This window comes from Hetaerina americana, unplaced genomic scaffold, assembly GCF_022747635.1.
Source record: "Hetaerina americana unplaced genomic scaffold, ioHetAmer1.1.p SCAF_7, whole genome shotgun sequence".
Classification (NCBI taxonomy): Eukaryota; Metazoa; Arthropoda; class Insecta; order Odonata; family Calopterygidae; genus Hetaerina; species Hetaerina americana.
Window position 1 is genome coordinate 85,196,432 of NW_027287316.1, and position 12,251 is coordinate 85,208,682.

The 12,251-nt window shown below is 40.4% G+C and overlaps 1 protein-coding gene across 1 annotated transcript in view; it reads right to left on the bottom strand.

Moving 5' to 3' along the window:
- The window catches only part of Ac76E (adenylate cyclase type 2 Ac76E), a 935,623-nt gene that overhangs the window by 538,049 nt on the left and 385,323 nt on the right, over positions 1-12,251 (bottom strand). The window contains exon 4 of the mRNA XM_071595784.1: positions 6,559-6,662. Within this exon, the coding sequence (XP_071451885.1) occupies positions 6,559-6,662 (104 nt within the window). The remainder of the gene's footprint in view (positions 1-6,558; positions 6,663-12,251) is intronic.

The following is a 12,251-nucleotide window of genomic DNA, read 5'->3' on the forward strand; positions in this document are numbered from 1 at the left end:
AGAAGACCAATGCTTTATGCATAATAACTACTAATGCTAACAAACAGAAGGGTATGTCTCCTCCAAGTCAACGCTCCAAGCTCTAAAGGAGAACTAGTAAAAGGTCGCAATTGCAATGCTAATTTACTGCTGTGCTGCGCTCGATACAATGCTCAATTTTTAATCCAAAATGAACTTGAACGGTAAACTACCAAACAATACAAGTAACGAGGAAAAGTAAACCACAAGAGCCCTAAGGCCGGGATAAATGGCCCACATGGATTCCAAAACGGGCGACCCTTTTTCCCGGGCCGGGTTATTTGTGTTTAATTTTGGCCTCGCGGCACCTTGCCGTCTCGCCGAACGGCCGAGAGAATGGATATTGGCGAGCAAGAACACGACCGGCGCCGCTTCCTTCGAAAAGGGAAACTCACGGCGAGATGCCGCGCACTTGCGAGGAGGAGAGGGGGCGGCCAAAGGGAATGAGGGAGGGGGGGGGTCGCTAAGGGTTCAGGAGGAGGGTGGAGAGGCGGTGAAAGGGCAGAGGGAGCTCCAACAAGATGTACGTGCCACCGAGGCGGGAAGTTAGAGACATAATAAACGGATTTGTCGCCGAATAAATGAGAAGAGAACCGTCGGTAAGAAAAGAATCCCTTCACCTTATTTCCCGGGAAATGTATTCGAAGCCCTGACGTCCTCTCGCTCCGATCGACCCCTCGTTAAGGGTTCTCGGGGGAGAGGAAAAGGAAAATATTCCGATACGACACGGCGAATAATTCTGGGTCACAAAATGGGATGATGATACGGAGCATTATAAGGGAGCAGGTAAATAACGCATCGGTCGGTCGAGGCCGTGCTCCGGTAAATGGCGCGATTGCTTTCATTGTTTCGTGGCTAAAATTCCCCGAATAATGATCAGTTCCATGCGGGTTCGATTTTCGATAGGAAAATACTTTCTGCGATGATAATTAAATTATTTGGAAAAAGCATTTGCAGATATTTTTTACGGGAAAAGAGATTATTAACATTTTTTGGAATAATGTTTATGAAAAGTCACGTGCGGAAATTTGTGAAAGACCGTAATGAATTATGGACGAGTACTGATTTTGAGATTTATTCGGAACGGAAGCTGCGAAACAAAGAGTTCCTGGGCATTGACTCTAAATTCTACATCCCTAAAGGTTATATCAATAACCCCGAAGCGATTTCATAAATTATTCAATATCTTAAAATATACAAAAATAACTCTATATTCTATTTTCGTCCTTAGCATTAAATGAAGTATCATTTATTCAGGACTGCGAATTTTACTTGACGATGAATACTTAAGCGGCTCCCCCAGATGTATCTTCAGAATATAGTATGTAGGCCTTGGAAATAGTATTGTACCTATTTCCCCGTTTATGTGGAAAAATATTTGCTGCCGGCGTAATATTGGGACAACGAAACCATTAATTATCAACGAAGAGATTGACCCGATGGCCGAGGCTTACGGAGCCCATCCCTCAGCTAAGTCCCACGGCGTGTGAAATCGCGCCTCCGGGGTATTAAGGGGCCGCCGTGCCCTTCCTCCGCACCGCATGCGGTTTCCCGGGCGTAAACAGGGTAAGGCCGCCCTGAAATTCTCCCGGCCAAATTTTCCAGGTCTAAAGCCGTGTGGCCTAACAGCTGGTGTGCCTCGGTCATTAGGGGACCCCCGAGCGTCAGAGAGAATGAATCCTTTCGAGTGAAGAGGCGCTTGGCGCAGTTCATGCCCAAGAAACCAAATAATTCGCCAGGGTACTGCGTTGCCACGGTGATGAACACGGTCGTCGCTTGTTTTCCGTCCATGGTTAGTATATAACTTAACGTGGGTGCGGCTACCTTTAAACCGATAAATACCTAAGGTTCTAATCATTGGCAAACGGTACCTATGGTACCAGCCCTAGGTAAAAGTACATAGCTATCGATACATTGTTCCAGAAAGCAATACAGGGCTTATTTTTCAAATCATTTGTGCCATTATAAAACATCATCGCTTGGAGGATTATATATGGTATATAAATATAAATAAATATATATATATATATATATATATATATATATATATATATATATATATATATAGATATATATATATATCGGACTATAACCTTGACGTGGTGGAAGGGCTTGTGCGTTCCGATGACCCCCAGAGCTGTGCTGGCGGGAGTAATAATAATTGCTCCTGGTAGGGTCACCCATGCCAGATAGGTCGAAGGTTAGGAGCCAGACGAAAGATAGTCCACGCAGCGTCTGTTCCTCAGTGAGGCGGCTGCAATGGCGTCTGACCCCAGTGGGGCGGCCAGTAAGTGATGGTGTCACGTTAAAAACACTATTGAGGAAAGCAACGGGAAACCACCTCAATTATCATTCCCAAGATTTAACAAAGTTAAATGGACAGAGAGTTTCTTCAGTTCAACGTAAGAGAAGTCAATATCACCCTGTCCAGCCGATGCTCTCAAATATTCGGTTTTACTGTCATTGATATAAAATTTATTTTAAACCAAATTATTAATGGGATAGAATGGAAATTAAGTTTTAAAACTAAGTGTTGGTAGTGATTTTGTTTTTTTAATAAAATTCCTTTCGTAATTACTCGTCTATTAACATTCTCTAATATTATGTATTAATTTTTGCAAGTATTATGCGCAAAAGAGCTGAGGGGCGAAATGACATTTATTTCAGAAAGAAATATTTCTTTCATCACGATAAAAAATATATTTTAACCCAGTCTAGAGAGTAGAGTGCTGAGTTGCAGACCGGAGGGACCGGGTTCGATTCCGATTAACGCCTCTGGGGTCCCTCAGCTCCTACCAAGCTGTGTGATTTGTCGGATACCAGATCTTCTTTGGAAACCACAGTCGGGACAATGGGAACAAGGAATTGCCCCCTTACCACGCATTATGTGCGAGTTTTGCACGCCGTTGGGTCTGCTGTCATTGGGTGAGCTCTACCCTCACCTATCAAACCAAATATTGGCTCGATTACCGTATATTTTATTATAATCAAGTTTCCGAACAAGAAAAGTTTTTCAGCGTATGAGCGACTATTCTCGACTCCACGAATCTCTCGAAGGATCACCAACTGTGCGTGCGTATTCATAAGAATGGCAGACGCTTGTAAGAAAACTTCTGCTCTGCTTGGCAGAATTCCGTGAAAACAAAATGTAAATCCTCAGTGATGCAAAAATACGATTTACATTAGGATTAAAATGGCCCGATTTTTTTAAATATTGGCAACAGGAATTTTAAGAACTTTGATAACTTCAAGTTTTCCGACATGGAAGTCATGCATAAAGCTTGACGCTTGACGCTGACATCTTAAAAGTACTTAAATCAAGTACTCGATACTCGAAAAGAGTAATTTTTGGGAAGTATCGTTAAAAAAAAAATATATATATATATATATATACATAAACTAATAAGTGCACTACATGCAAAGTGGCGATGCGTGTATTCATGTGAATATTTCTGCTATTAAAATAATGGCTTGGCAATTATCTGTCCAGTACGTCCACAGCCAAGCGCAAGAAAAGTTCGGATGCCGGAGATCCCAAACACTAAAATACGAGCAGTGGTTTGCCAGATTTAAGAGCCAACAATTCCCCTCCTTCGCCTTTGTGACGGACGAGAGCTCCATCTTCTAAATATCCTCCCCCGAAAACACAGTTTCTCCATAGTTGTACCCATGGCAACTAACCAACTCCAAAATGGCGGATTCGATGAGAGGCATTTCAAAGCGTACCTAAGCACTCGACGTGATGCCGCTCCTTCGGATAAAGTGAAGGAAAAGATGCCCCTATTCGGGTTATCTTAAGCTCAGGGAGAACACGGTGGAGGGGAAAGCAATTTCCGTGACTACTAATTATCGTGCTGTTATTCATCTCCAGCTAACAAAAAACCTATCAATTGTTCCAACATCGATTAGTCATCGAGACTTTGAGTGTCCGGTGGATAACCTCGGGACAGTAAATGAGGCACACATATGAATATGAGCGCTCCGGACGGTGACGCAGGCCGGGCTTGAATGGCCACCGGGGAATAGGAGGCGGCATCCTCGCCGTGGGCGAGGCGTCAAAGGAGGTCTTTGAGCCGTCAGTTGGAGTCGTCGTTTAATCGGCAGGTGCTCCAGATTTATTTTGACAACGAGCATTTTGGAGACCCCTTGGGCGAGGCCCTTGCACCCCTCCATTATTCAACCTTTGGAAACTAAGAAAACAATTCATTCGTTCTCATCCCATGAGAACTAAGTAAGATCTTGCTCCAAAGCCAGATGATTAAAAACATATTGAAATTAACTCTCTGTTCATCTGCCGCTGTTAAGCACCAGAACTGAGAGGGCATACTGAACTCTACCGAAAAATACAATGCATCGCGAGCCTCATCTCATTGGATTCGCAAAATAACTTCGAATCCTCAGACATATCCGTGTGATATATCTATGGCCATAACTCTCCCGGCCCAAGTCGGGAAGTTAACTTCTCCGGAGGTCTAAAGGGAAGGCCTTCCCTCGATATCGTATTTCTAAAATTCTCGAGAAAAACCGAGCGCACATTTTCCCTACTTCACAGCTGGAGGGCAAAGTTCATCCAAACCGCACTTCAAGAATTTCCGCTTCATCCCTTGGGAATCATAATCAGTCCCGGCCATTAAAATTCAGAACACCACCGTCAAAAAATCGTATTTACACTCACTGAGGATTGTTTTACATCATGTGCTCGAATTTACGGAAGGCGGGCAGTACTAAGTGTAAACCATTATTCAATAAGTTCCGGTCTTTATTGAACGAAATATATTTTGGGACGCACTAGGTATAATTTACATCAACTACCTTGAAGAGGGAAAATCTATCAATAGAAACTATTACACTGAGTTATTGGTGCTTTTGAAGGACGGAATCGCAAAAAAAAACGACCGCAAATGAAGAAGTAAAAAATCATCTTTCATGAAAACAATGCACCACAGCGCCACAAGTCGCTGGAAACAATGGCCAAATTGAACGATTTGGGCCTCAATCTGCTTCCCCGCCACCCAACATATGCAGGATCTAGCGACTGCTACTGGCTGTTTGCTGTGATCTCATTAAAGATGCTCCAGGGGAAAAGATTTGGCAAAAGAATGAGGAAGTCATCGCTGCAACTGAAACTTATTCTGAGGACAAGGACAACTCGTTTTACAAGCATGACATCGAAAAGGTAGAGAGGCGATGGAATGATTGGACATCTTTTGAAGGTGATTATGTGAATGAATAAAAATGACTTTTGCGAAACAAATGTTGTTTTCTTAGTTAGTTGCGGGACTTACTGAACAATGCCGGGACTTATTGAACCATGGGTTAAAACCTTTTGTTTATTTTTAGGCGAGTTATCGATTTTAGTGTACCCTGAGTTATAGTTTTGGTCTAAATATCATAAACAGATGAAATATATAAATTTTAAAAATATATTTCACATAAGGCCTGGGCGCAATGTTCAAATTCACCACATTAGATTGGGCGAAAGGAACCTGAGCAAAATAAAGGACTAAGCTATGCGACGCCAAAAATAGATTTCGCAAGTACTTAGCACATCCTCCATCGCAGTTGATCACCACCAAGGCTTATTGATCCGAGGACTGCTGTCCGGCAGTCACTCCCCAATTTCTGTTTCCCACTGCCGATCCCTCGGAGCTCCTTACATCTTAAACCGCCAGGGTTCCGTAATCCATTGCCTACCGCTGTAATTCTGCGCCCCTTAACAATACCATACCTTCGCCATGATCGATTTTGGTGTGATTCTGCTGGTACAGCGGCAGACATGATCCCCGAAAAGCTACCACCGGGTGGGGTGAGACCTTTATTCATTTTTGAATTAGCTGAAAAAGTTCAAAACACTATGAATATTGACCCAAGAGAGAAAGACAGTTGTCTCGGATTTAATATTCTTTAATTTTGGCAAACGGTTTCTGAAGCAGATGTTTCTGGGTTTGAAATAAACCATGGAATTTTGAATCCCTGGCTCGTTAGCTTTTTGGTTGCAGAAGTCAAAATGTTAAAATTTCTCCATCATTGAAAGGAAGAAAATATGTTGTTAATTTGAAATGCCAAGCTTTTCCTAGCATATAATTTAGTCATAATGTAGTCATAGAAAAAACCAAGTTTCCAATTGCACTTTGATTACTCATAACGGCCTCCGTTAACTTTCAATCCTGCGAAACCTCTTTCGCAAAATGAAACCAAAGAATTTTCACAAAACATATTCTAACGAAGACGGTAGCCGCACCGCCAAAAATTCTACTCTCGCGTGAGTTTCTGCCTTTTTTAGTGCGATCTATATTCTTGCTTTGTTTTCTTATCAGCTTCACGCCACTGTAGAACAAGGTTGTATCCTAATAACATTAATAAACGTTAAATCTGCAAAACTAGTATTCAATTCTTAAAGTTGCTTCTACTGATTCATGATCCTGCAGCTATAAGTTCACCTAATTTATTTGTGTGACCAAACAACTCCTAAATGTTGCGGGACAGGATTTAATGGTTGAAGCAAAGTTTAAACAAATTTGAATGAGAAATGCATCTTACCTGACATTGTTGTGGCGCTGGACGTACATCTCGTGGAACCTCGTCTGTTTGTTGGACTTCTCCTGGCAAGCGTCCGCCATCTTCAGCATGATGCTCCGTTTCACCTGAGATGGTAAAAGTAGAATTACAAAAAGCTTAAGGGACATCTAACCATTATCCACGATATCATATAGCACAAGATAAAACATTGCAGGAATCCTAAGAGAGTCCTGAATATCTCCCAATAATTAACCACACTATACCGATTATATGTCTACCCATATTATACATTGACCAATTCGGACAAAAAGACTAAAAAATCATTAAAATTTGCCTTCCTATCTTTTCTAATTCCATAATGCAACAAATAATTGAATAAATATAGATTTTATCCATAATTCTATTGCATTACCATAAATTTTTGATGGAATTACCAAATGTGATGCATGCCATTATCGAGAACAGAATCAAAGCTTAAATCTGGCTATTTGGTAGTCAAATAATTTTGTGACTGAAAGAAATGAAAGGGAAACGCAGAGATTGTGCGATATCTAAATTTTGGCACGCAATGCCCAGTGATAGCGAACATAACACTGATGAACTTATCGCTGACAAAAAGACCGAACTCTTTTTTTATGCCCACTGCCCTAATGTTGAATTTACAGTGGAGTACTTCAACCACCCGTTCCTAAATAGTTTGATTGCGAAAAGGTAAAGTAATATCTCTGTAATAACGATGGTTTCGTGATGTTTGGACCTTATTTTTCGATGGGCGTTGGTTCCTGATAGATGATTCAGATGATGGGTTCAAAAGAGTAACTGTATGGGCTGCTACTGAGGGAGATTTTCTCGAGGAGAAAAGTTGGGATGCTTCCATCAAAGGGACCAACAGATTGAAATTATTAGAGGCAGGGATCAAAGGAACTGGATCACAAAATCTGAATACACTGAATGACTGTAATTAACTAATTTTAATTTCCAGAAAATTGTCCAGCAGGAATTTTACTAATTTGCATCTTCGACAATCATATATTTGCTCGAATGACTAGCATTTTTTGACGCAGTTCAACGGATGCGTATTTAAGTGTCAAATTCAGAGTCTGCTGTGGACCAGCTGGAGAGGGGACGAAAGGGGAGTTCTCTCGAAAACTGCGACGGTGGACACGGGTCAATCGAACACCACCCTGAGGAAGTGGCAGGCATGGCGGGGGAGAAGAGAGGAAAGAAGTCATAAGGAGGCAGAAGAAATAGACTAACGGCTTATTGATTGGCAATGGGTTGTTGAAGATTGTTGTAGAGGGCGGAACGTTGGGAAAACGAGGAAGTAGGGACAAGAATAGGATGGGGATGTCGAACGGAATGAAGGGAGGAAGTACATGGAGATGAAGAGGGGCCTGTTGTAGAATAGAATGCTGGGTTGTGTTTTGCTGGGAGGGACAATAATTGCATCGTTGTTCAGCCCGTGCACTCATACATTAACCATACTTTGAGCCGTAGAATTACAATGACAGCAATGTGCAGAGGATTTGTGTTCCTATTTGCAATGAATTTCATGTGAAATATGGTTATTCTACCAAAGAGTTGCATGAAACTTGCCGATGGCCGAATAATTCTATAAAATACAAAAGGTGATCCATAATATATAGTATCTCAAAATACTTTATCCCTCTTTAATTTACATCCAATATACTTCTTTAGATTAGGTTTAAAGAAATGCGGGTGGCGCGACAGTAACTCTGCCAGAGTCATCCGCTGAGGAGCATCGGATCGCATACATTTCACAGCTTAGGAATCCTTCGCTTTGAGCGGGACTCGAACCCGGATTCCCAGAATTCCCGCCAAGTGCTTTGTCCAATAAACCTACAGAAACGTCTTCTTTCATTTTTTAAAACACGGAAATCTAACCCGAGACCCGGTCAATGGCAAGGACTTTCACATCGTGAAATTTCTGCAATTGAAGAGGCAAATGTTTCCTTTCAAAAGGAAAGACCGAGTACTCTCAAAGATAGCGAGCAACAGTCAACAAATGGAACGGGCGCTATATTTAAACGTCTTAGTATGCGATGCCAGGTATATGCTAAAAGGACCAAGCACAAATTAAGTTTAGAACAGATAGATTTAATATGTCATATTTTTCCACGAACAATTAGGGATAGTAATAGCATTGTCCAACCGCGGTAGGGTTATGTTCGGGTAAAAATTAGTCTGCTGTGTATTCACCCCCTGCCACACACCCTAGCGGTGGATTGCAGGATAAAAAATAAATAAATAAAATTCCCTGCGAACATATGAAACGATACCCTAACAAGTACATTAAAAATTTCTGCAAGATAATCAACCTGACAGTTTTCATACAGGGCAGAGAAATACCTGTATATTCATCCAGAAAAAACTTCATAAAAAAATGAGGTCGTCCAAATTGAAATACTTCTGGCGAAAAACAGTTTGCAACTTCAGACATCAGAAAAGAAATGGTTATAAAAGTGATGCTTTATAAATTTGAACGGAAAAGCATAAGGGGGTACACAAAAATGGAAACTACATGTTGAATCATATAGTATACTAGTCAGAATAAAATAAACCATTCGCGAGGATAAATTATTAAAACACGTAATAAAATAGAAACGCTAAGGGAGGGAAAAGGAACGTTCCACAAAAATTGCATACATTATGACGAAACATATTGGAAGCCTAATCTTTGAAATAAAGACTAGAAATTGTCTGAATGGTGGGAAATAACGCTTCTTCATTTATTTACTCCTTTTACGAATTTTTACTGCAAATATCTCATGCGTTTATTGAATAAATAAAAGCCTTTTTTACCATCCTTCTTTTGCAATGCTTGATCCAATGCGATTCTTACGTGTTCCACAGTATTTTATACGGATATCACTGCTCAGTTGAGTTGAGTATTTATTTAGTAGCTGTGTCCATCCAAAAACCTACCTTTACCGGTAGATTACCTAATAATAATATATATATATATATATATATATATATATATATATATATATATATATATATATATATGTGTGTATAAAACCATTAACACAGTAATCAACCCGAAGGTCGGTTTGGTAGGTGATGGCAGAGTTCACCCGGGCTCCTCCGGTCAGCAGTCCAACGCTCTACCCCCTGGACTACCGCGACCCAAATATATATATATATATATATATATATATATATATATATATATATATAATAATCGCATTTGGTCGATATATCCAATGTATTGGCAGATGTGTGCATTATCCGATCCTTCTTAAATCGAGTGCTGCTTGCTAGAGAATTTTTGGGGGCCATTTTGCGTTACGAAAGTTGATTAGTTGATTCCGGAATCCCAGGGAACTGATAGGCAGCCATGCGATTCTGATTACATATCCTGGAAGAGAATCCCACCGTAGATAGCTCAGAGAATAAGGTATAATTTACGAAAAGCATCGGAGCAGTTGGCGAAATAATTTTTATGGAAGACATGATAAGAGTTCGGAACATTTTCATACTATACGATACTACAGTATCCATTCGAGGAGCTTAAATTTGCAAAAATTAAATGACAAAAATTACAGGTTAACATTAGTAAATATTTATATAATGAATAAATATGAAGTGAAATTGCATCGTAATTAACCAGAAAAATTAAAAATATTCTACATCAGCGTAAGATTGGCTACATCAGCATAAAATAACGGTTCAGGGCCTAAATAATACCCAGCTTCTAACGCCATACTGTTCCCATGTGCCGTTATTCGGCATTAATTACATTCAGTACCAGATAATCATATCGCCTATTTATAAATGATTCAGTTCCCATGAGTAATTAAACGAGATATGAGCCTAGAACCCTCCAATGATTAATCAAGAACCCTTTCGCTGAAATATTATCAAATCCTATTGCAGTGAAATGCATTTAGACGCAATTGTCAAATGCACTTAGATCAAGTCCACCCTCACAGCTATTTCCGAGGCAAGTTCTGAATTGGTATAAATCAAAGTACGTGAGGAGCTTAGTTTCCCAAAGATTTCGCTTTCATTCATCATTCTTCATGCCCGATGAAATAAGTGCCAGGCCTTCATTCCAATGCATTTTAACGCGCATTAAGTTCGTGACACACTGATCAATTGCTTTCTGCGTTTTCGTGAGGGCGGTTTATCAGTTTATTTAGCCTCTTTCACTTTACTTCTATCCACACAATTTTGAATTCGTTTTAGTTTCTGTCAATGAATGTTAGAAATATTACCTTTGAAATTCCATTGCTTTGGCTACAGATATACCCGTGTTTCACAAGTCTTCATTCCCAATAATGTTCACGTCACTGGCAGGTTAAATTACTCCGGTTCGAGGGGAGCAATGCAATCAGTGCGGAGCGCAATTTGGATCCTGGAGATGTCATTTGAGCTTTCCGGGAAGTGGCATCCACCGTGGCGGACATCCTTTCAACGAAGCTTTGAATTGAAAATCACAAACCTCAATCAGATATCTAAGCAAAGACATTTAGCAACTGCGGAATGGGGTCTTGTGACGCTCTTGGATGTACTTTGTGACCTTTGTAAAGCATGGAATTCTTTAATCAGGTATGCGTTGAGTTTGTAGTTGTTTTTAATTTAATATTATGAATTTTTTTAAAAATAAAAGGATTACTGTCAATTACATCTTTAGTAATTGGGACCCTTTGCAGTACTTGGAAGAAATATAGTTACCGTGGTGAGTTTGAAGTGGCGGTTGAATATGCTGAAAGCAACTTTAAATATTTCTCAAACTTACCTTCGCGCAAATGCAACCACACCGCAAATAATCGCCCATAGAACTAAGATAGAACCGCTTTGACTAAGGAAACATTTGCCGAATGGGGACTGATTGTATGCACTCCAAGCGAATATATACAGATGAGATTAGTGCAGTAAGCATTAATACTGAATCTAGTTTCATGAGGTCCCGAGACGAGATTACGGAGGCTTGAGGGTGGTCAAACACAGGCGGCATTTGAGATGCGGAGCAATCGAAAGAGTAAATTGGAGAGAGAGTATGGTTCAAGACGACGCCTTAAACGCAGTGGCTGAATAGAGGAAGGAGGCGGGTGTAATACGATAAAAGCAGAAAATGTGGGTGAGGAAAACAAAAGTAAGTGACACCGAAATTGCCAAGGTGGAAATGGAATTGATAGAATTTTGAGCGGGCATGGAAGAGGCTGGAAGAAATTTTGGACGAAATAAAGGGTATTGAAATGTAATGAAATAATTGACTTTGTAATTCCACACACTTTATTTAAAAAATACGACCCAGGTTTCGACGTTGAACGTCATCATCAGGTGGTCCTCATAGAAGCACGCTGGCTATATATACCTTCTGATCATAGGAGGGGGGGGGGTTGGTCAGAGAGGGAGGTTGGAGGGGTAAAAAGGTTACAACGCTGCTGGGAAGAAAAGAGAATTACATTTTTGACTTGAAAGAGTGGTAGGTCTAAGAGTGGGGAGTGGGAGGGATACAAAATTTCCTTGGCAAGATCATCTTTCCAACGGACACATTTAAAAATTTCTAACTGCTCCAAAGCATCGAGCCTTTGACCTTCATTTTCAAAATGAATAATTTTTGTCACGAAGTCACTGTTATGGTCACTTTCGATGAAGTGTTTTGCAAAGAGGAATGTTATGTTCTTATTTTTTACACATGTTTTTACAATCCCCCCCCTCCTATGATCAGAAGGTATTTATAG